Source organism: Centruroides vittatus, unplaced genomic scaffold (assembly GCF_030686945.1).
Source record: "Centruroides vittatus isolate TY-2023 unplaced genomic scaffold, ASM3068694v2 contig_1229, whole genome shotgun sequence".
Taxonomy (NCBI): domain Eukaryota; kingdom Metazoa; phylum Arthropoda; class Arachnida; order Scorpiones; family Buthidae; genus Centruroides; species Centruroides vittatus.
The window spans coordinates 112,072-138,462 of record NW_027120790.1 but is presented as its reverse complement, the minus strand read 5'-3'; the positions used below and the strand labels follow the sequence as shown (position 1 = coordinate 138,462).

The following is a 26,391-nucleotide window of genomic DNA, read 5'->3' as shown; positions in this document are numbered from 1 at the left end:
CGGAAATAAAATCTTAAGGCCGTGAACAACCATTGCTCAGCAATTAATGACAATCTTTATCCATTTCAATATTTAATTTCATAGTCAATGTGGTTTAAAATACGAACAAATCCATATTTAGAAAATTTATACCGAATTTGAAATTTGTCTTTGGAATAGATTTTTAAGGAATTATTTTCGACACTGCCTCCCTTTGTAACTGTCAAAATGAATAATTTTAAATATTTTATTATTACTATTACATTTTTTTTATTTCTATAAAGAGATTTCGTTAATTATTAAAATTGTCTCATTTGTTTAACAGAACGTTCTGACTAGGTGATTAACTACAATGACCTCGAAATGCATTAACGTTTTATAACCGACACGATACTTGAATTGTAAATAAATGCATCTGATTTAAATTAATTCTAATTTTAAGTCTTCACCCTTTTGAATATTGAAATTGGAACATTTAAAATAAATTTAAAGTATTTAACTTTGTTATTTTTGCTCCATGCATTTAATTAATGAATAATTTTGTCGATTCGTACCATTTACAACATTTATCAAAGGAACGATATCCATTTTTATCTAAACTTTTCCACCAACAAAACTACAAAAGCCCTCTAAACCTGCTGTCGAGTGAGTCTAGAAAGTAAGTCAAATAACTTGTTTCTAATTGCTGTCTACATCGTGGCAAGCAAGAAATGCTGTGTCTGCAATGAAATTTTTCTGAACCGCAGTCTACCTGATCTGTAAACTGCTGTCGGCCTCTAAACGTTGTCTCTGCAATCGGCTGACAAAGTTTCCTTGTGGTCTGCATCCAGAAAAGATTCCCTATCACTGTTGTTAATTTTGTATCGTGAACTTTGACTATATATTATATATTGTAGACAAAACTAACAAATGAAGATGACTTTACACATTACAGTTATGTGAGTTTAGCATTATTAATTTGTATAGAGTTCAAATTAGGATTGGCCATTTTGAATGACTTTAGAGAGATGTGACTTTAGATAGGTCTGATTGTTGTTCTAAATCCTGAAGTAAGATGGAAGAAGTGTACATGTGTATTAGGGGCTGTCCATAAATTACATAAGGGTGATTTTGGCCATTCTAGACCCCCACCCACCCCTGTGTAAGAAACCATAATATTTTTTTTGATCCCCCGCCCCTTCCCTATCTTATGTAATATTTAGGCATAATTTTATAGAAAGATTTTAACGAAAATAAATTTTTTTAATGAAACCCTAAAAACTTTAAGTCCAAAATATATTATTATTATTAATAAAAGTTTTTATAAAGACCACAAATTTTGGTATCTACTTAAAGATTATATTTTTCTATTTAAATTATTAATAGATTTTTATTTAATTTTCAGACTATAATATATTTTTTGAAAAATCATGTGGCCTATAGAAGAATCATCAAATGATAGTCGAAGAGTGGAAAGAGAAAGAGATCGCCGTCATAGGTAATTTAAGTAATATAGAAAATGTTTATTATTTTGTCATATTTTCGAATGAATATATCATTGTCACAAAATAAAATTATCATACAAATATTTTTTCATAATGTTTTGGAGGATTTTGATGTTTTGTATATAAGTTAAAATCATAAACTAAGATAAGTCAGTTTTTGATATTAAGATTCTATAAAAAATTTTATAGACTAAACATTACTTGTAGTATTAAGAAAATGTAATATTTAAATTAAAATTTTAAAAACATAGTAAAAAAATCACATAAAACAATTTGCTTTAAAAAATTTAACAGTATAATACAGTATATAAATAAGAGTATAATAAATATTATTTACCCTTGATTATAAAAACTGTAAAAGAATTGCATGAATAAAAGTAACATTGCTTTGTAAAAAGCTGGAAGTAGTTTGTGTTTTACTGAAATTTAAAAAAAAGGTAATAATGAAAATAGAAATAAACCTAAAGCACTATAATATTTTTTCAAAGTGCTTTTTTTATATATAATAGGACAAATAACAGTCACAGCTTAAACTGAGTAACTTTTCATTCAACTGCTGAGCAGACAATCATAGACTTCCTTATACCTTCTTTCCAATCTTTAACTTCAAAACTCATACTTTTCTTAATTTTATTTCTACCAGAAACTTGTGAATTTTCTGTTCGTTATACTAATCTCCTGTCTATAAAATCGTACTGCCTTTCGATGTTACCAGCTTAGAGGTATGAAGGAGTACATGTCAAGAGTTGATATTTGGCACAGAGTATTAGGTGCCCAAATGATTTGCTAATAAATAAAATCCAGACTTGTAGGTAGTCAGGGGACCAAGAACCAAGTCAAAATAAAATACAAAATGGCGACTCTCTTCTACAAACATGCAAAATAGGCACCTCCACCCCACTGAAGTCAGGTGGGGAGAGTACCACCCGCAGTCATTCTAGGAAGTGAACTATGATCTTAGTACTGAACATGTAGTATTTACTTTGTTAAATAAAATTTGTAATCTAATTTTGTAAATTTGGAAGTGCTTCAAATATGACGTTAAAACAGGGTTATATGTCGTTACAAGTGGGTTTTTTTAACATTATCTAGTATAGTAAAATTGTGGGACAGATAAAAATTTGACATGTGGGGCAGAAGGCGCAATCGCGTGACTTTTGTTCTCTGACCTCACTTTGCTCCCGAATTCTGAGGAGAGACATCTTTTTACTTCATTTAGTTAACCTTTCGATTCGACAGCCGTGCCGATCTTAGATTTATATTATATCTTGACACTATTGTAAATATCGCGTAGTCGATACAAATTAAGTAAATTACCAGTTTCTCAGTTAATTTTTACTGGCAGAACAAAAGACGCAGAACACGTGGTTGAGGTTAACAGACAAGGTAGGATGCAACCCAGTATTGTTTGTGCAAAATAAAAAAAATAACTTCAGACGATACAATAGCCACAATTTTTTTTTTTCAAAAAACAGGAAATTTTCGTTAGGCATCGACAAAAATTCAATCCGGGTCGACACGCAACAGAAAGAAATTTTTACATTATACATTATACATTATAGGTTAATTTTGCCAAAAATGCATCGTGGATGACCTCATGGTCGTGGTCAGCGAAATTTGAATGATCGCGCTCAAAACCAGCGATACCAAAGATTGGAGAATGAGAACAAGATCCGCCTTGAGTGTCAAAGTGATTGCGCTTAGTAGTGAGTCTCTGAGACATAGTCTTGTCCCAAATACGGTTTTGCCGTTTTACTTGTTCGTATTTAAACTGAGGTAAAGAGCAATATTGCACCATTGTTTTAATAGAAAGTTAAAAGACATCTACATATTATCGTTGATTTTAGCCATGTTGTTTACATTTCATTAGCACCACCACCAAATGTGGTGGCAGCCATGGGCAAGAGTAGACCTTCAGTTGTACTCAGAAATTTTAGAGTAGCTGCTAGAAGTGTCTGCCTTCCAACTGAAGACAGAGATCTACTTGACAACACACATTGCAATCTTTAACATCTTACTCATGCATTATTTGCTAAAATGTTGCATTTCAGGTCATCCACATTGCAGAGATTATTTACACAAGCTCTATCCTTTAGATACACCTGTAAAAAGAAATCTGGGATTCAGATGGCCACAAGTCCTTAGAAATGATGTCGTGATCAAAAAGATTCAAACTTATTCAAAGATTTCATGAAACCTTTGAATAAGTTTGTACAAACTAGGCTTACTTGGTAGTATGTCATTGAAAATTTTTTTTTACAAATTTCCACATATACTTTCTAAAATTTGTATCAAAATAAGCCTCCAAAGGTGTAATTCTTTGTTTTGGATTAAGTATCATATTTGACATGGCCACATTTCTTGCTTTCCAGTTGATGATACATGGTTACTCCACCTGTATGGGTTAGTTCAAAACACTTTCAAGATGGCCACAAATCCAAATCAGTAATGCTCTCTTTTGTCAGTTTTTCAACTTGCCGGGAAATAATTTTCAAAACTTGAGTAAGGGAATTTTTGGTACATGTAGTAGGAAAACAGTTGATGAAATTATTTATTAATTTGTCAAATTCCTTGACATAGTTCCTTTTTAATTATTTTTCTGGCTGTGCAAAACTATTTGTATACACATATTGCAAAACATATCAATAAAATTAAATAATATACCTACACACAAAATGTACACATTTTAAGTTTAATAAGTTTAAATTTATATAAATTTATGTCTTTTTAAATACAACTATATGATTTAATAAATTTTCCTGTAAAAAATGATACAATCACTTAAGAAATTGATTTACTTTATAAAAATATTTTAAATATATAAAAATTACTCAAATTATTGTGGTTAATGCATTCCAGAAAATTATTGTATTAATTGGATCCAAATAATTAAGGAATATATTTAATAGATAGAATGGTTTATTTGAAAAGAATTTTTTTTTCCAGTTCAAAAGGTGATTAGAACTCTCTTAATAATAGGTCATAGTCTATAAAAAAAAAACTACAAGAGGATGAAATAAAAAGATTCTATTAAATCTTAATTATTATTACTTTGCTACTAAATTTCAAAATATTTTTATTAAAAGAGATCAAATTATGTTTTCTAATGCTCTTTTGTGTAAACGCTGCATTATTCATCTGAATAATTACTCAAAATTAAGCTAGAAATGGACCTTTTAAAAATATGCATAAACATTATGCAACATTAAAGATGAGGTAGTGAAAAGTGAGTGGCTGGACTAAGTGCAACTAACCATTTTGCCATTCCCTAATTTCAAAATTTGAATTTGACGTATGCTTAAAATTGGCATAAAATATTGTATTTTAATTGAGAAACTATTATATAAGAATAATGGTATTGGATTTGCTGGTTGAAGTGATAAAATTATTCAATACTATAATATATGCTGAGTAGCCAAATTATTAGAGATACTCCTCACTCTAACTTGGAGTAGTGGGTCCATTAGCGACACATGGTGATGTAATAGCAACGAGTAGTATATAAAAGACATGCTCAGTATCAAGAGAACTGTTTATCAGTACAGTTAGCCTGAACATGGGTAAGACAAAAGATATAAATTTCAATCTAGGCATGTTAATGAGAGCAAGAAGACCCTGTTCCAGTATTTCAAAAATCATTAACATCCTCAGCTTTTCTCATACAACAGTATCTTGGATGTTCAGGAAATGGCAGTTGGGCCAAAAAATAAGCAATAAATGCAACTGTGGATGAAAAAGGCTTGTGGATCAGAAGTAACAAGCTGCTAACACAAATCATTCACAGCAACAGAAGGGCAACAATATGACAGATTGCAGCTCAGTACAATGCATATGCAGGTAGCAAAGAGCATATCTGAATTTACAGCAACCAGACCTTATCTTGGATTAGTTTTAACAGCAGGAAACCGTCAAGGGTGCCTTTGCTATCAAAGAAAAACAGAAAAGTACTCCTGCGGTGGGCCCAGAAGCATCACAATTGGACACTTGATGAATGGTAACAGGTCACTTGGTCTGACAAGTCTTAGTTTCTTCTCTTCTATGCTGATGGCAAGATCAGAATATGCCAATAGCATAAATCTGTGGACCCATCTTGCCAAGTGATAATCCTAAAAGCTGGTGGGTGGAATAATGGTCTGGGGAATGTTCTCCTGGGACACACTTGGTTCCCTAATAACCTGGAAACATCTCTTAATGCCTGAGATGCTGCCAGAATTGATGCAACTGATGGCATTTTGATTGAACACGAACACTGATTGCCAGAGATATCGGGAAAGAAAAATGGTAAATGATGTGGCCTTCCACATTACATTAAATTTATTTTTGAATTTATTTAATGAGAACAGCTTAATGAAAAATGAATATTTTGAAAAGAAAAAGAGAGATGAAGATTTTTTAATTTCCATAGAAGTTGTAAATAATCAGGCTATATTTTGGAAAAATTAATTATGAATTACAAATAAATTTGGCACTAGAGGGAGGCATTAGGTGCCATCTCGTATTAAATTTAATAATTATAATATTTAATTAATTTGGAATAAACTGGAAGAAAAGAATCAGCCCGAAGCAGGACTTGAAACCGCAACTCCCGCTTACCATGTGGATGTGTTGCCAGTTATGCTACTGGACCTTCGGTTCAATCTCCTCTTTCAGTATATATAAGCCTAATGTATAACCATTTACAGTTAATACAGTGCCAGCAATTGTGGGTGTCTATTTGGTTTCAGTAGATGTTTATATTTGCAAGATTTCACTTTAACAACTAAAATTATATGAAATCTTATGTAAATGTACTAGTATATTAAAATATTCTATTAATGTACTAACTTAATCTTAATTTATTCAGGGGTACATTCATCAACAAATAAATTAAGTTTAAAATTGTCAATGCAAAATAGAGCTCTTATGAGTCCCACAATGGTTGCCATCTTATTTGTTGGAGTATTGAGCACTGAAAGAGATGCTTGCAGCAACTGGAATTTGTCAAAGATTTGTGAACAGAGGTACAGTACTGAGAGGTGCTAGCAGAGTGCTGAGATTTTGAATATGGCCATTGTTACTGACCAGGTTCATTCACTATTGTCTACAGCAGCGGTTATCAACCTGTGGGTCCCAACTCCTTTGGGGGTTGAACGACCTTTTCACGGGTTACCTAAGACCATCACAAAACAGACATTTCCGATGATCTTAGGAACCAAGATACCGCTTCTCTATCCATTTCCAGGTGAGTCTGCCCACATGCAGATATACTCCCACATATGAGTACCCGGAATGATGACATCATTGCACCAACTCCATCACATACACCCCATATAAATACAGGTGTATGTGACAGGGTTGGTTCCATAATGTACTTATGCGGACTAGTTACACGTGTACTAGTTACAGCAGCTACTGTGTTGAAAACAGCAGTATTGAAGATAAAACGACACTTCATGAATTATAATTACTTGGTAAATGTAAAATCATGTACTGTAAAACCATCAACTACTGCAAAAAAAAAAAAAAGAAAGAAAGAAAAATATCTGTACCACAGGAACTTAATCTGGATGCTGATTGGTATGTAAAAACAATAACCTCACACAAAAAAAAAAAAACCAAGAACGGTGCGTTATCACATATAATTACGATTTTCACAAACGTTTTTGAACATAAAAGTTCTTCATCAGGTGAAAAAAACGTTCGATGGAACAGAAAATCTGTTCCATCGAACGTTTTTTATAGGTTGTTTGTTTTTTCACCTGATGAAGAACTTTTATGTTCGAAAACGTTTGTGAAAATCGTAATTATATGTGATAACGCACCGTTCTTGGTTTTTTTTTTTTTTTGTGAGGTTATTGTTTATTCAGCGCAGTGTGCGATTGATGGGTATGTAAAAAAAGTAACACAGAGAATGGTAAATCATAGGAAACTTTAATAAACTGTATTGACTGAATTATGCCTTGTATCATCTTTTGTATTATTAAAGCTGTTGTTATATATTATTTTCATTAGCAAACCGTCCCATGACAATGGATCGTGTAGAGAAGAACGTTAAGAAAAGAAAGTATAGTGAGGATTTTTACAGTATTGTTTTACCTCAATAATTACAGCAGGAATTGAGAAACTGCAATGTGTTATTTGTTGTGAGCTTCATGATGAACTCAAAACGTTTTTTAATCAGAAAGCAAGACCGTAATTCGAAGCACTTTTCAGTGATAAAAGTGAACTGCAGAAAATAGCTTAGTTGGTTGACATCTTTGACATCTTGTGATGTTGTTGCCAAATGCAACAGGTCTCGATTTGTCTGAAAAGATCCGATCATTCCAAATGAAACTTCAGCTTTGGCAAAAAGATTGGATGAAAATAAAATTTACATGTTGCCTACCTTATCTTCTTTCTTTGAGGAATGACATTGAACCAGATAAAAGGATTACGATAATAATTTCTGTGAAAGAACACTTGCACATTTGCAGATGAAATTTTATTGTACTTTCCAAGTCTTCCTGACACCCCATTTGCACTTGCCAAAAGCCCATTCACAGTCAAAGTTGAAGATGTTCCTGAGACAGCACAAGAGGAGTTCATTGAACTTATTAACAGTGATGCAGTGAGAACTGATTTCTCTACAATGCCAGTTATGAAATTCTGGATCAAGTGTTTGCAGTCATATCTTGTTCTGTCTGAGACTATGTTGTGCCTTCCTCCATTTCCAACAACATATCTTTGTGATACAGGGTTTTCCAGCTTGCTGGTTATCAAGTCTAAATACAGAAGTAGACTTATTGAGGAAGATGATCTTTGTTGTGCTCTTGCAAAGATTACCCCGAGAATTTCTGATCTGATGAGAAAGAAGCAATCTCAACCATCACACTGACGTTGGCTTTTACACATACTGTCACAAAATATAGCAATGTAGTTTATTGTTGTTATATTAAGACTAACCCATTGCACTGCTATAAAACAATTTACATCCATCTCCAAGTTCCTTCGCCTTGTCTCCCCTCCACCTCGTTTCCTACACGCACAGGACATCAATCCTCCTTCTCTGCATCATATCCACCACCTCCATTCCTCTTCCCGTCATACTTCCCACATTCAATGTTCCCACTCTCAACACCTTTTCCTCAAGTAGGGCTTGCTTCCTTAACCTCATCTGCCCCTGGTGAGGTAGCCCTTGCCCACTTTTCGCAGCTTTAGGGCGATCTAGCTGCGCGTCGCCTACAGGGTACGCCCTAGCTCTCTTTCTATCACAGCTTCTGAGACTCATCATGTAGTTTTGGCAAGATATTTTACAGCCGGATGCCCTTCCTGACACCAACCCTCCTCCTTTACCCGGGCTTGGGACCGGCAACAGCCATTTTCAGGGCTACAGGCGGAGTTTGGAGGACTGAGTCTTGTGGCGGAGGACTTGAGAGAAAGGCATCTGAATGTGGAGGCAGCCCAAGACAGGGAGCAGTGGAGACGACTCATCAGAAACAGCAACCCTACATAGAGTGGGAAAAGCTGAGGAAGAAGAAGATTAAGACTAACCCATGCTACACTATGCTTCAAGACAAAATTTCATTTATTTGTTATTAGAAATAAATATTTCACAATATATAATTACATATTGTTTTTGTGATTGATCACTACGCTTTAAGTTCAATTTGTAACAATGAAAATACATCCTTCATATCAGATATTTACATTACGATTCATAACAGTAGCAAAATTACAGTTATGAAGTAGCAACGAAAATCATGTTATGGTTCGGGGTCACTACAACATGAGGAACTGTATTAAAGGGTCACGGCATTAGGAAGGTTGAGAACCACTGGTCTACAGTATTCCCTGACACAGTTGGGCACTTTCAATAGGACAATACTTCCCTGTCACTGTGCTTGATTGGTCTCAGATTAGTTCAATGAATGTTACTCTGAGTTCTGTTTACTTCATTGGCTGGCTCTGTCACCTGATAGAGCATTTGTGGGATGAGGTGGAAAAATCCATTTGAAGTCTAGAAATGGCACTATCCAATTTGAACAGAGAGCTACTATTATGTTAGCATGGGCCAATGTTTCTGTGCAACAGTTCCAAAACCTTGTAAAATCAATACCTAGAAGAATTACAGCTGTGATCAAAGCTAGAGAAGGACCAATGCATTATTAGTATGATATCTAATAGTTTGGCCACTCAGTATACAGTCTATATTATACTCTACATTGAGGTTATATATTCAAAATAATTTGTGATAACACAAATCAAAAAACTTCCATACTTTACATGACATTATCTTTTATATATAATGATAAAGGTAGTAAATGTTAAAACACCTTTTTTAAGCATAAAAATTAACAGACATTTATTTATGATGAAATTTATTTTCTCTAAATATAAATGTTAACAAAAATAACAAATGGAAAGCTTATTTTATTGTTATACAAAAATTTAAAATTTTTCTCTCTATTTTAAATATATTTATCTTCTAGAGTTAAAATTTATATTATTGGATTAATTATAGCAAGCAAATGTTTTTTGTTTTTAATATTTTGTTTTGTTTAATTTCTTTAGATCACGTTCTCGTAGTAGAGAAAGAAGACGATCTCGTAGTAAAGAAAGAAGGTATAGCTTAGATATGGGTCTTTTAAAATTTAAGTAAATTGCATTAAATTTTTTACATTTCAGAATCAGAGCTAAAAATTTTATAAACTTTACAGCTTCATAAAAATAAGAATTACAATGAAAATTAATCACATTGATGTTTATAAACTTAAAACACTAATTTTTAACTTGTGAAATTTTCAAAGATAGATGTTTTTCTGTCTTTCAGCTTATATTAATTCAAAATATCTTCTGCTATTTACAGATTTATTATTTCACTTTACATAAGTTACTGTAATCAAAAATCTGTAATATTTTTGATTTTTTTCTAACAAATTTTTAAATAAAGGAAATTAATAATAGTAAAAATAATTTATATATGCTATACAGATAGTAGAATTTAAATGAATAATTTAACAATACAAACTAAATAATTTATTATTCAACTATAATTTTTCAGAAATGAGAAATAAATATTATTTTTTCATTATATTTAAAATTGTGATATAAAAATTACAGCATAAAACTTTATTGAAGACTATCTATTGAAAATTAAAATTCAAAACATTATTTACAATTGCACATGTGTTTTTATGATAGACAAGAAATATTTCAAGAACACTTATTGTAAATTTTTCATTTTATTAATACCATGTTTCTTAGAATGTGAGACTCATATTTTTATTTGTTTCTACTTATCTAAATTAGAGATGCTCCTTACAATTGATGGCATTTTTGTTCACAGTCCAAAACAACAATTAATACAGTCATTGTTAATAGACCATGTTGTATGTTATACATCAGAAATAAACATTTTTAGTTATGCTGCTTAACATTTACAAAGTAAAGTCGATGTAAACAATGTGTACACATGTACAGTACAAACATGTATAAAACAAGACAAAAGTTTTAGAAACTTTAGCAGAAGCTATATGATTATTTCTAAATTATTAATAATATAAAGATACTTGTATATATTGTAATTAAAATTCTTATACTATTTATATTTTTATCTGTTTGAGTAGATCTCGGTCACGAAGCAGGGAACGTCGAAGAAGTCGTGATAGAAACAAAAAAGAAAAGGATAGAAGCAAAGATAAGGGAAGAAAGAAAACAAGTAAAGATAAATATCGAGATAAAGACAAAACAAAATCAAGGTATATTTTAAACTTAAGTTTTTAATATCACTATATTTAATTTCTTTAAATTTTTGTAAAAACTCAAGAATATTTCTAAATATCATAGTTTATTTTTAAAAGTAATTCATTGAAACCAGAAGATGATAATGAAGAAAAAGAAAAAAAATCAGAAGTTAAAAAGGAACCTTTGTCATTAGAAGAATTAATGGCTAAGAAAAAAGCAGAAGAAGAAGCAAGAAGTAAGGTAATATATACTAACTAGCAGGTTGCTTGAGCAATGCCCGGGCCGGATAGCGAAGATTAAGATTATTACATTATAGTCAACCTTACCTGTTTTCACAGAATGCAAGAATTCGGTCCCCCTGTTTCCAGACTAATTAGAGAATTTTTAGATGGGTCTAAAAATATGTTTGATTTCCTGCAAAAACTGAAAAAACTGCATCTGCGTCTTGCACGTCGCTTTCTCTTAACACTTCCATTGTTGATATTTCCATTGTTGACACTTCCATTGTTGATGAAAGTGTTAAGCCTTAATCCTGTCCTCTCACCTAAGAAGGGATTAATCCCTTCTTAGTGTGCGTTCTCGTGACGTACCCTAACTGTGTACCAAATTTCAACTTTCAACTCCTAACCGTTTGGGCTCTGCGCTGATTTTTATTATTATCAGCTGGTCTCCGTAATGTATTTAGAAGCCTTAATCTTGTCTCTCTCCCCCGTGGGGAGGAATTTCAAAAAATCCCTTAGTGTGCATTCTCTTGACATACCCTTACTGTGTACCAAATTTCAACTTTCAACTCCTAACTGTTTGGGCTCTGTGCTGATTATTATTATCAACTCATCTCTATTATATATATAGATGAAACAAATTCAGTTTTAACAAAGATGTATCAAATTTAATAAAGATTAAATTTTTGTAGCTAAATCTTAAATTAAGTTGATTGTAACATTTCTTTAAGAGAGATAAATAGATATGTCAAGAAATAAATAAATACAGTGGTACTTCATACAGTACTTCAAATGTTTTAGAGCAGGGTTGTCCAATCTTTTTTCCTAATGAGTCAAATTAGGAATTTATGTATATTCAGCTGGCCACAAAGGTACTGTATTATTGACAGTAAAAAAAGAAATTATACTCACACAAAATGCAAATAAATTCAATGTGATTTTTGACATTGCCTTCCATTTATAATATTGTCAATATCTGCTTTTATGGTACTAGTCTCTAATTCTAAGAATGTTAGCTAAATGGGAGTCACTTAACCTATTTCAGCAGTTTTGATGTTTTTTATGCACAAAAAGAATTGTTCACAACAGTATATACTATCCCACATGCATAACAGTTTTCTAGCAGCAATTATGTCATTACTACAAAGTGTATCCACTGAAATGAGAATAATTTTTATGACATACTTTTGTGAAGTTACTGATTCATGGTAAAATGTCAGAATGATGGAGTAGTTCTGTTTCATAAGTGGGTGTGATTGGTACAAAGACAAATTCTACAGTTACACAACAATTGTCTTGATTTATTGCAACTTGAAAATAAGTTTACAGGTTACAATAGTCTTAATCTGCAGGCAGAATCAAGTCGTCCAGTTCCTTTCTTTTACACAAAGGGTGAGTGACCTACGAGAAAGATTCTTTCAAGTTCCTTTTGGAAGTCAACTGCTCTGGGCATTGTTGGGAGGAAGTTTGTAGAGATGATGATGATTAATCTGGTTTGGTGTTGGGATGCAAAGGAGATTTTAACCAAGGATGGTGCTGCACAACAGGAAGTTGGGGGAGAAGCTCTGTTTGTCCTTGAAACACACAGAGCTTATAGCAGACAGCACAGATTTTTATAGGTTTTTCAGGTCCTAGATCAACCAATTCAATTGGTTTTTTTTTCCTCATCTCCACTCTCTAAGTGGTTGTCCCTCGTTACTAAGTGTAACAAGATCAGAACTCAGATTGTGGGAGGCGTCAATATCAACTGTCAGTTTGATCCTAGTTGGAGATAGTTGATCTTAGGATTTACATTGTCTATTCTTCTATTGCTTAAATATGAGAATTACATTTTTTTTTCTTTTTCTTTTCTCATCAAATTGAATATGTCTCTTTTTGGTCATAAAATTTCTACATTTTAATATTAACATTCTTATATAATTATTTTATGAATTTCTTTTACATTCTTGGTGTGGTCTGGGACATTTCCAGAACCTCACACTTTACCAAAATAAATGAAAATATACCTAAAAAGTTTAGGGTGCAGTGAACCACATAAAAATATTAAGTGGGTTGCAGTGTGGCCTGTGGGTTGAACATCCCTGCTTTAGAGTTCAAATGTTAAATTTGACAAAAATTTGCTTTGAAGTTTGAATTACACATGCAGTGAAAAATGCACTCAAAGCATAAATTTAATCTGTTGTGCCAAAGATGTCTCACTCACATTATATTTTCATTGCTTTTTTTCACTTTATTTTCACTATGTTTAGTTATATATACTGTATTTTTGCAAAATGATCAGCATGCCAGTCTATCTGGGGAGACCATAAATTTAGTTATTTCCATATGGTAAAAACTGGCATGCTGGTTTATCTCGGGGCATGCCTGTTTAAGTGAGGTCTTCACTTAAACAGTGCCCTCTAAAGAGGGATGAGGTCCCTCTTTAGAGCAGTGATTCTCAACCTTTTTTTCATCACAGTACACTTTTAATAATTTAAAAATTTGGCGGCACACGCGCTTACTTCGGTAAGTACTGCAGGACAACCGGTGACATCATAATAGTGATTTTTTAAACTCGGTTATTTAGGCACATTTTCTAAACGCCTTGGTAACTACCGGCAGTTACCGATAACACTGGTTACAAGGTAGAACCGAATAAACTACTTGTCTGACGTTGCTTATGTATGGGTATTCACAGTGGCGGCACACTTCAAAAATCTTGCGGCACACTAAAGTGCTGTGTCACAGTGGTTGAGAATCACTGCTTTAGAGGACACATTAAAAAAACGAATAAGTTAAGTCATGTAGAAATGAACAAACTTTTATTCTAAAACTGTGACACTGTCAGCATTACATCAAAAACTATGATTATATGTTTAATTTCTTCATTTTGTCCTCTTTCTAATGATATAAAATACTCATGGAATTTCAAAACTTTTTTTACATGTGTATTTTATTGTTATTTAAACCAAAAACATAAAAATAAATGAAATTACTGAAACTACAGATTTCGTTTGATGACAAGTTTCTTGAGCACATGAAGAAATAGCCAGATGGTCAAGAACTTAAGGTGTCAATGTACTGTTCCAAGGACTGGGGTTTGATTCAGGATGGGTTGAAAAACCCTAGGAATTTTTCAGAGAGTAGCCTGCCCAAGAAATGTTGATCCCTGTACCCTACCACCCAGTTGTCCCATTGTGGGCCTAGTGAACCCACAGTGAACTTGATAAAAAGGACCACTTTGTGTCCACAGGGCAGAAAGAGTCAAAGAATAAAAAAAATATAAAAACATATGTGGGTGACAAAATCCATTAGTTGCTATGAATTAAATTTAAAAACTGAAAAATTCAGAATTTACTGTATTGAAAACATTAATCTGCTATTGAAAATGTTAGATTAATTCTTTAATTTTAATAAATTAAATAATTTTAGATAATAGTAACTTTTTATTTAAAAATGAAAAATATTTAATATTTAAATTTTTTAAGTTAAATCTTTTTCTTTGAAATATTATGTAACTAACAAATAAATAAATTGAATGAAATCTAAAAACAGTAGGTTTTTTCTTTTATAATTTTGACTAGAAAATTAATTCATTGTTTTCTTATATATAATTGAAACACTTATTTATTTTTAGCCCGTCTTTCTTACTAAAGAGCAAAGAATTGCAGAAGCATTGCAAAGACGACAGCAAGAGGTTGATGAACAAAAAAAACGAACAGAAGAAGAACGAAAAATGCGCATGATGTTTTTTGATGAAGCCAAGAAAACAGTAGGTATGTAAATAAAATAACTACACTATTAATTATTTATTTCATTAATAATAAATATTTATAATTAAGATCAAATAGCTCCTAGTCAATAATAGTTTTTAAAAACAAGAAATATTTTAATTTTCTTAAAAATATTATCAAAGAACAATAAAATGTTCACATTCTGATGAAAAGTTCCACGTTTGATAAAGTACACATCTCTCAACAGACCTTTCATTGCAAGCTACTGCTGGAATCAGAGTTTTATCCTCTGTGTAGTCAACTTCTATCAGAACTCTGGCTTCAATAGTAGAAACATGATGCAAAAATTTTCAACTGTAGATGAGCTATACGATAAAATATATTTTATTTATTACTAGCTGAGTTATCTAGCTTTGCTTGGGAAAATAATATACACATTAAGTAAAGTTAGTGTATGCCTGAAAGTGCAGTGTGCTCATATTTGGTTAGTTTGAACAAATTTTCAACATATCAGTGATTGTTGACACAACACAAATTGTGCAACAGAGAAATGAGAGAATTCAATCTGTCTGATTTTTGCTCAAAGTTGCATTGAAAAACCAATTAGTGATAAAATTGAATCCATGAAGCCATGTTTGAAAAATAATAATGGCAGATAAACATTAGAATTGAAGTGACAGCTAATAGTCTTTATTTGCAGTGAAAATTTCAAAATTATTGTACTTTTATAACTTTGCAAAAAGTTTTTAATGAAATTTTACAGTAAATGCATTAATTTATTATTCTTCTCTAGAAATATATTGTGTAATGCCATTGATTCATTTTGAGACAAAATGTGATTATTTTAAACTTTTCATTCCATTTATTCCAAACTTTGTGTATGATATAGAGATCACATTTTTGTAAAATTAATTCAAAATTAGATACATAAAGTAAATGTAGTAGATCCAGAGGTTTTGTGGAAAACTGAAAACTAAATCTTCAAAATTCAATTCAGAAAACATTAATCAACTAAAAATCCAATAGAGTGTAATCAAACAAAAAACAATTTTATATTGAAGGAAATTCTAGGGACAGTTGGACAAAGATAAAAATGTCAATGGTCATGCATTCAATACTGCATACATTTTGCTCAACTAACAGATCAATCAATCAAATTTCATTTAATCTGCTCATGTTGTAAAAGTGAAAGATTAATGATCACAACATTAATCTATCCTGTGATCGAAAAGTATCAAGAATGGTTTAACAAAACACAAGATTTGAATGTATTCATCAAAATTTATTTATTTTTCCTTCAAAGTAATCCCCTCCCACTGCAATGCACCTATGCCAGCATTTTTTCCAATCCTTAAAGCATGCTTTAAAGTCATTTTTTATGAAACCCTTCAGGATTTGCAGCAAATTTTGTTTTATGGTCATCTATTGACTCAAAACTGTAGCAATGAAGTGGAAGTTTTAGTCAAGGAATGGGAATAGTTTGCACAGTACTATATGAGGTGAATACAGAGCCTGCAGAACCATAATTGTTGGATTTTTGGCAAAAACTTCATAAACAACAAGAATATTGTGAGCAGGTGCATTATCATGGTGCAAAATTCACAAGTTTTCTTGCCACAAACAGGTCATTTTCTATGAATTGCTTCACACGATGCAAAATGCTAAAATAATATTCTTTATTGGCAGTTTGGCTAGTTGGAAGGAATTTGTGATCCACAACACCCAAAGAAAACAGTTAACATGACCTTGATTTTTGACTGACTTTGACGTGGACTTTTCAGTCTAGTTTTATTTTTCAAGCACTATTCACCCGATTGTGAGCTGTTTTGGTGTCAAAATTGTAGTTTCTTGTTTCACCACCTGTAATGAGTTTTAAGAATAATTTGCCTTGAGAAAGCATTTCTTCAGCCACTTGAACAGGTTGTTGTTTTTGGAAAAAATTCATTGATTTTGGGGCAAGAAGCATTATGCTACAAGTTCTAATGATCTTTTAAAATTGCTTGACAAGATCTAAATGATACTGGAATATGTTCAGTAATGTCCCTAATTGTTAAATGATGATTATTGGGCACCACATCTCTGACTTCAGTGACATGTTGTTCATCAGTTGAAGTGGATAGTCACCAGAGCATGGTTCATCTTTGACACATTGTCTGTTTTCCTTGAACATTTTGTACCACTCAAAAACTCTTGTTTTGATAGACTAGCATTAGTAAAGACTTTTTGAAATATTTTCAACATTTTTATAGTAGTAATTCTGTTGTAAAAACAAAATTTAATGCATGCTTAATTACACTGTGCATTTTGAAAAATTGCCAGGACAAAAATTCTGTGAGATCCCAGGCTACAGATTTTTTAAAAGATTAATATTTTTAATAATTATAAATTTGTTAAAAAGTAAGATTTCACTGAAGATAATACTTCCCCTCCACTGACTTCTCTTCAGGGAAAAATGACTCACCCAAGGAAGAGAGAGAGGAAAAAAATTGGATTGGACAATGACGATGTTTTCATTCAGTATTGCCTTATTTAGAGAGAACTTGGAAATGGTTGAAAAGGTATAAAGGGACCAAGAAAAGGTCAAGAAGATTGTCCAGTTTAGTGGTCATCTCTCTGTCTTGCCCCATCAGCCACTCAGTTCTAACCAAGCCAGCAACTGCCTAGATTAAAGAATAGTGGACTTCAATCAATTGTGATCATTAATATTATGGATTATTACCAAGACTCATCAGTAGAAGTAAGAGACTTTCCTCCCCCTTTCTAGGATGTCAAAGTCAGCCAGAAATCATCAAACCTTAAGAATCCTATTATATAGCTCAACCTGTGAAATTTATGTTAGAACTCTCTCTCTCCTGCGAATGCTAGGCACGGATAGATTACAGACTAGTCTGCTAGAATATACAGGGTGTTTGAAAAGTCACCATGCACTTTTCTAATCATATTTTCTCATTATTTCAAAAGATGTGTGGCCCCCATGCTCACCAGATCTAAATCCATCAGACTTTTATCTTTGGGGAGCAGCAAAATCTGCAATGTATTGAGATTATCCACACATGCTGGATGACTTGAAAGCAGCAATGAGGTTTTGTACAGATCTTAGGAAGATCTAAAACTAAAAAGTTAACATTAACTTATCAGATGGTCAAAGTTTTCTCTGTTATGTGTGACACTGTGTTGAATTTTTGTCAATATTAAGCCTAACGAAAATTACATGTTTTTGAAAAGAATAATTGTGGCTATTGTATCATCTGAAGTTATTTTTATTATTTTGTACAAACAAAATAGATATATATAATGTAGGACTTTCTTTTCGTCTTGTCTCCTACTTTTGTAACTTCGCTTGTGTTTAGTCCAGTAAAGACACTTAATTGCTTACTAAACTAACATTTAATTGTGACACTAGACATTACAATTAACGACATAAACATTGAACATTAAATTTGAATCGTCTCGTCTTAGTGGAAAAGAAAAATGAAGTCCCGTCTGGACTCGTCTTCCGTCTTCTTCCCGCCTTTCCTCTCAAACGTCGTCTGGCTACACCCAAGTCTCGCCCCGTCCCGCTCTCGCCTTCGTCCCTCGCCGTCCGATGGCGCCCCGCCTCCCACAACTCGGCCATCCTGCAATTTTCTCCGTCCTCGGAGAGACGACTGGAAAATTAAGAAAAAGAAAAAAACAACACACACACACACACACACAAAAACATAAGAAAAAGTTCTTGATGTCAGTCAAGGTCAATGGGCCATGGCTTCATGTGGTCAGCTGCAGTAACAGTCGCATTAGGCCCCTCATGATGACCAATTTTCTCAACCGCATATCTATCCCTAGGCATCGTCGAGGTAACCTTGTAAGGCCCAAAAAACTTAGGCCTTAGTTTGAGTCCTGTCCCATACTGAGTTCTTTGAATGGCAACAAGGTCGTTAACCTGATATTTGGGAGCTGGTTTTCTCTTCTTATTGTAAGATTTACGATTTTCCTCCTGTAGTTTCAGGATGTTTTGTTTGGCATCTTCTCGGATCTTGTCTCTATCTTGCATCGTAAAATTTAAAAATTCTTCCTCCAAGATCTCTTTTATTCTTAGGTCTTCTTTATTTTTCATTTTGGTACCGATCAAAATTTCGAAAGGTGTATATCTGGTACTACGCGTTGGTGTACTATTGATGATTCTTTGGACGTCTGAAACATATTTGTACCACTTTGTAGCGTCTTCTTGCGCGAGTTTCGCCAAAACGGGGATCAAGATGCTATGCATACGCTCTATCTGTCCATTTCCTCTAGGGATACCTGTGGCGATCGTAATGTGCTCAATCATCTCGTTGGTGCAATAATCGCTAAATTCTTTGGAGGTAAAAGCAGTTCCACGATCCGTGACAATACGAGACGGGTTTCCAAATACCGCTTGTTGGATCCTCAACTTATCCAAAGCATCTCGTGTAGTTGTTGACTTAACGGGGTAAAACCACACAAACTTAGTAAAACTATCTACTACCGTGAATATGTGCTGGTAGTTTTTGTTCGTTGAGGGTAGTGGTCCGAGAAAATCTACATGGTATGTGCTCAAAGGACTGTCTCCCTTTGGTATAGGATTTAATAAGCCTTCACCTTTCCCCCTTTTCCTATTATATAGTATGCAGTCAACGCAGTTCAGTATGACGTTTTCTATGTGTTTTCTAGCGTTTGGGATATAAAAATTGCATTTTAGAAGATCCTCCGTTTTCGCCGCTGCGAAATGACCTTTCCGATGTACGTGTTTGATTAAGTCAGTTTGCATCGACTTGGGTACAACGTACAGTTCTAGTCCGTTTTCGTATTTGTATAGAACGTTATTTTTCAGCACGTAGTCATTTGTCTCTCCTTTTCCCACTGAATCTTTAAGAGCTTTTATATCCTCGTCAGTATCCTGCGCAGACACAATCCTTGTCGTTATTTCGTCGGAAGAGCGCGTAACTAGTAAAACTGTATTGCGGCTTAGTGCATCTACATGTTTCATCTGACTGCCTTTCCTATGGACAACTTCATAGTCAAATTCGTCAAGTAATAAAGACCATCTTGCTAATTTTGGGGTAAGCTCCTTCTTTCCGAGTGTTCGTTGGAACGCAGCACAGTCCGTAATTATTTTAAATTTGGAACCCAACAAATAGTTTCGAAATTTTTTCAAGCCCTCGATTATCGCGAGTACTTCTAACTCGTAACTGTTATATTTTTCTTGCTGAGGTGATGTTTTCCTACTCATATAATTAATCGGGTAATACTTTCCGTTGTCAGCTTGCTGTAGCAAAACTGCTCCGAACCCGAGGCAACTTGCATCTGTATGCAATTCTAATGGAGCACCACGCTTGAAAATATGGAGAACTGGACTTTGTGATAGCATGTCCTTTAATTTTTGGAACGCTTCTAGTTGCTCTGAACCAAATCTGAATTTTACTCCATCCCTAAGTAAATCACTTAAGGGTTTTGCTATCTTCGAATAGTGGGGAATGAATTTCCTAAAATAACCCGTGAGTCCTAGAAAGCTTTGAACATGTTTTACGGTTTTGGGTTGTGGAAACTTTTGAACGGCTGCTGTTTTAGTCGGAGAAGGTCTAATTGTTCCGTCTTTGATGACATAACCGAGAAATTCTACTTCGTTCTTTAAGAATTGACATTTCTCGAAATTAAGTTCCAACCCATATTCTGAAGCTACTTCCAGTACACGCTTCAACTTTTCTAAACCTTCCTGTGCGTTTGATGACGGTATTAGGATATCATCCATATAAATTACTACAGTTCTATCTTGTAACAACGGTCTAAACACATGGTAAATATAACGTTGAAATACGCTTGGGCTATTACACAAGCCAAAAGGAACCTTTAAAAATTCGTACTGGCCCTCGTGTGTAACGAAAGAGGTATACTTTCTACATTTCTCATCAATGTCAACATGGAAAAATCCATTTTTTAAATCGAGCGACGTGAACACTTTTGATTGTTCCAAACGATCTATCACATCCTCAATCAAAGGCAAGGGGAAGTGATCTCTGACCGTTTTCCGATTCAACTTTCTAAAGTCGACGCACAATCTAATTTTTCCGTTTTTCTTCTTGCATAAAACTACTGGCGCAGCGTAATCCGAACAACTAGGTTTGATTATGCCACCGTCTAGCCATTCTTGGATTTGGTCTTCTACTATTTTTTGTTCTTCGAATGACATTCTACGTGGGCGATGACTAATGGGGATTTCGTCAGTTAAAATAATTTGCATCTTCAACCCGGTATCCTTAACCTTATTTGGCTCATAGGTTGTAATTAGTTTCATCAAATCCTGTCGTTGTTCTGTGTCCAGAATGTGACTTAAGTCTATCTGACAATCGGTCGCATCTGCCAATTGACTCAAAAAGCATGTTTTTTCGCTCTCAGCTTCTGAGGGATCAGTTAAATCATGCTCCCTGTCGTCGGTGAACGAAACATGGTTAAAACGGTTCAATCTGCCCATATCTGCACTTGATTGTATTTTTTTGCTTCTATCGTAAGGCATCGAAAATGTATCAGATTTGGAAGTCAACTTTTCTTGTTTATTTGCGCCGAAGTCGTTTGTGTCACTGACCACAAGGGGTGGTCGCTCGCCAAGTGATTTAATGTTTTGAAAACCGTTTCCCTCTCCCTTCTCAGAGGAATGCGAAAGGGACATCTGCTCCTTTCTAGGGGCGTCATCTGATCTAACGAGTGTTGATTCAGCTGCAGACTTTCCATCGGGAACAAAAATTCGAGTATAGTTAACACGAATAGTATTTTGACTTCGCTTTCCCATGACTTTGAATCCGTAGTTTGTTATAGAGAAGTTCAGTTTATTCAGAATATCTGTTCCTATTATCATAGAATTACATAGATCACCTTCTACCACGTAAATATTTGCAGGAAGAGAGTATTCGTCGATCTTTATTTCGCTTTCGAAGAAACCTAACGGAGAAACACTATTCCCATCTAATCCAATTAAAGATGCATTATCTGAGTTTAATTTCGGAGTTCCTACTTTTTCATAAAAATGCCTCGATATCATCGTTACTTCCGACCCGGTGTCGACGAGTCCTTTTGTTCTTGCACCTAGGATTTCAGCATCCGTTTCAATCTTGTTGTTACATCCAGAGAAATGGCTTAGTCCCATTTTGTTTACTTCTTTTTGAGGACAAGCGTTAGCTTTATGGCCGAATCTTTGGCACTTAAAACATCTAGTACCTTCAGATTTATACGAGCAATTACTCGAAATGTGACCAATTTCGTTACAATTAAAACATTTGACAGTTTTACCGTCATGCTTACTCCGATAAGGCTGGGGTTTTCGATGCTCTGTAGGTAGATTCGGTTTAGACTGAACCGAACGAGAATACGCAGACCGGATCTTCTCATACACTCTCAACTTTTCACGAAATTCTGTTAAATTATCTGTTCCGTATAACATCGCTTTGTTGCTGGGTATGTCACGTATACCAGAAATAACATATTCGATCAACCCGTCAGGTTCAATTTTTCCATGACTAGCGAGTTCTTGCATTTTAAAGAAATATTCTTGCACAGATTCATTGGAGAGCATTTGGCGTTTAGCCAACATACCGTGCAATCGCGCTGAGTTATATTTACTACCAAATTCCGCTTTTAATTCCGATTTCAATTTATCCCAGGAATTAATACCGCTTTGACTTTCGACAAATAATTTCGCTAACCCTGTTAAGGATTGTTTTGCAAATATAAATTTATGTAAATCGGACCAAGTCATCATTTTAGCAAAGTCTTCGAATGCAACCAGCCATTTATCGATAGAACAATACTCACTACCATCGAAAGGTTTGATTACGTTTTTCACGTCATGAAAGTTAATGGAAAGTTTGCTCATATCCGAAACGCGCGGACAATTATTGCCAGGTGAATCATCGACAGACTGAACTTCTAATACATCTTCGTCTTCGGTATCAACGTCTGCCAAGATCCGATTTGATTGCAATGATCTTAAGTCAGAAAGAGAAAGAACAAGCCTTTCGACGATTTCGTCTTTAGTACCGTCATATTTAACATTTAACAAGTTGCACAAAACAACCAGATCGTTTAATCGAAAGTTCTCATTAATATATTGCACTTTCTTTTTTAGGTTTTCGTCCTCTTTGGATGGAAAATTGAATCCACCAAAGGTTCTCAATCTTTTTCTGTTATTTCTATCTCCAATCTCTTCGAATACAAGTTGATGCAACAATTTTATCGAATTTGTCGAGGCCGACTTTAGCGTTTCGCCGATAATTTCTACGAGCGTCGCCATCTTAAAATAGAATTTTAGAATTACTCACGGTTTGCCGAAATGTAAGTCGAAGTTCTTCCGGAGGTCTGTCGGACTGTCCACCGTCGAAATTTTCACAAAACAGAAATGTCCGTAAATGTCCAGTGTACCTACAAAACCAAAGCACAGTTCGTCGAATCTTCTCGAGTTGAGCCTAATCCACATCCAAGCCTATTCCTATCCCGGACGAGCCCCCACTTTTGTAGGACTTTCTTTTCGTCTTGTCTCCTACTTTTGTAACTTCGCTTGTGTTTAGTCCAGTAAAGACACTTAATTGCTTACTAAACTAACATTTAATTGTGACACTAGACATTACAATTAACGACATAAACATTGAACATTAAATTTGAATCGTCTCGTCTTAGTGGAAAAGAAAAATGAAGTCCCGTCTGGACTCGTCTTCCGTCTTCTTCCCGCCTTTCCTCTCAAACGTCGTCTGGCTACACCCAAGTCTCGCCCCGTCCCGCTCTCGCCTTCGTCCCTCGCCGTCCGATGGCGCCCCGCCTCCCACATTAATAAATGTAATAACAAAAAAAATTATATTTCGAAAGTTAGTTTTAATATAAAAATTATAATGACTAGCGACATCTAGTTTCAAAAAACGTTCCAATGCTGAAACAGATATCTTGGGTCAACTGGTTTAGGTCAGAGGTCATGACCTCAAGATGCCTCGGGAATAACACAGATCAGGTTAATCATTAATTTGCTTAAGTGATGAAGCTTAACTGCATTTTTAAATTTTTCTGATCATTAACCTGGTTTCAGCTCTAAGTTTCAGTTTGGTAGTACACAAAGCTTTATTAGTGCAATCGATTACATATTTCAAAAGACACAAAGTAAACTTATATTTCAAGATCAGTTTGATAACCTTTTTTATATTGAAAATGTTTTTCTTGCACTAACATGAAGATCGTCTCAACACAAAAAATGTTCTCATCAACTTTTTTATTTTCACTATCAAAACAACCATGTTTTCAAGGTTATGAAAAAAAGTAAAAAAACAAATATTTTTTTGAATAGATTTAGTTTTTGAGAAGGAGTATTTTACTCCTTCATTCAAGAAACAAAAAAAAAAAAAATTATCAAAATTGGTTGACTATAACCAGAGATACTCAAAAAATATTTTACAAAATTCACAATTTTTGTACATAACTCAAAACCAAGGCCAAATCGAAAGAAGTGTATGGATGAAAACTTTTCATATTCAACATTTTCTATCAGCTGGAAAAATATTACTCAAAAGATTGGAGATATCCTACAGTCCGTAAAGAAATTATAAACTCAAGTGAAAATTTTCTGTGTTTTAATTTCTTTTCATCTACAGTCAATTGTTACTATATGAGATGATTTTAATTAGTCTTAAGAATATATAATGAAATAAACAAGTCTTTGTATTGTATCATTTTAATAAACAATCAAAAATTTGAATTGTTATAATTTTTGTTGTAAACAATTTATAAACTCAAGGGTGAAAACTGATTATTACCGTTGAATGGAACAATCCACTATGCATGTATTTATGTAAATTAGTATGTGTAACATTTTGGGTGAGTCTAAGAATTCAAACTAAGAAAGTGACAAAAATGCCAAGAGGAGTAACCTTAACTGAAAGTGAAATACAAAAAATCTATTTCTTTAAGGGAAAAGGGTACCCAACTCGTAAAATTGCTTCAAAACTTGGAAGATCTCAAACTGCAGTACAAAATGTACTAAAAAAGGGTGATAATTATAGCAAAATTAAACGTACAGGATGAAAACCAAGTCTGCAGCCTTCTGATCATCGCTGCATTGCTAGTCTTGCAACAAATGAATCATTGTCTACCTGTGAGATAGGTGCAGTTTTACCAACTCCAGTGTCCCACCAAACTGTGTGGAAAAGCTTGAGAAAGAATAAAACAATAAACTTTATGAAAGTGAAGTCTAAACCAAAGCTAACAGAGTTACATCGGTCAACAAGGCTGCAATGGGCAAAAGATCATGTTACCTGGACAACTGAATGGAGAAAAATAGTTTTCTCAGATGAGAAAAAGTTTAACCTGGATGGCCCGGATGGCCAAGCATATTATTGACATGATACAAGAAAGAATCCCAGGGTCAAATCCAGTAGACAACAAGGTGGAGATTCAGTAATGATCTGGGCAGCAATCGGATATGAAGGAAAAACAGATTTGGCATTTATTAATGGGTGAATGAATTCTGAGACCAAGCTATGTTATATGAACATCTAATCCCATTTGGTCCTCTCATTCGTGGTCAAGACTGGATCTATCAACAGGACAATGCATCTGTTCACAAGTCAGCTAGTACTACAAAGTGGTTTTCACATGAAAAAATTGAAGTGATGGTTTGGCCAGCACATAGTCCAGACCTTAATCCCATTGAAAACCTTTGGAGTCAACTTGTGGCATTAGTTTATCGCCATGGAAAACAATACAACATAATCCGATGAGCTTACAGTTGCATTGTATAATGCCTGGGACAAAATTAAACTAAGTGACATTCAAAACCTGCTTGATTCAATGCCTAAACGAGCTCTGGAGGTAATTGAAAACAAGGGAGGGTCCACAAAGTATTAAAAACTTACTAAATCACCCTTGAGTTTATAAATTGTTTACAACAAAAAATTATAACAATTCAAATTTTTGATTGTTTATTAAAATGATACAATACAAAGACTTGTTTATTTCATTATATATTCTTAAGACTAATTAAAATCATCTCATATAGCAACAATTGACTGTGGATGAAAAGAAATTAAAACACAGAAAATTTTCACTTGAGTTTATAATTTCTTTACGGACTGTATATAACCAAACACATGAAAAATATAGTGAAAAGCCACTGAAAACATACAAGTATGATGTTAGAGATGCTTTCACAGCAGGAATGTGAGACAACTTGGGTGGTTTTTATACGTTATTTCACTGCATGCACAATTCGAACTTAGAAGCATCATTCAAACTCCAGGTTGAATTCCTGTTGAATGTAATAGC

General features: G+C 33.8%; 1 protein-coding gene across 1 annotated transcript in view; it reads left to right on the top strand.

Moving 5' to 3' along the window:
* The window catches only part of LOC136987747 (probable ATP-dependent RNA helicase DDX23), a 46,185-nt gene that overhangs the window by 1,840 nt on the left and 17,954 nt on the right, over positions 1-26,391 (top strand). The window contains exons 2-6 of the mRNA XM_067285511.1: positions 1,364-1,456; positions 9,993-10,043; positions 11,048-11,179; positions 11,282-11,405; positions 15,003-15,141. Coding sequence (XP_067141612.1) covers positions 1,389-1,456; positions 9,993-10,043; positions 11,048-11,179; positions 11,282-11,405; positions 15,003-15,141 — 514 coding nt within the window. The 5' untranslated portion in view covers positions 1,364-1,388. The remainder of the gene's footprint in view (positions 1-1,363; positions 1,457-9,992; positions 10,044-11,047; positions 11,180-11,281; positions 11,406-15,002; positions 15,142-26,391) is intronic.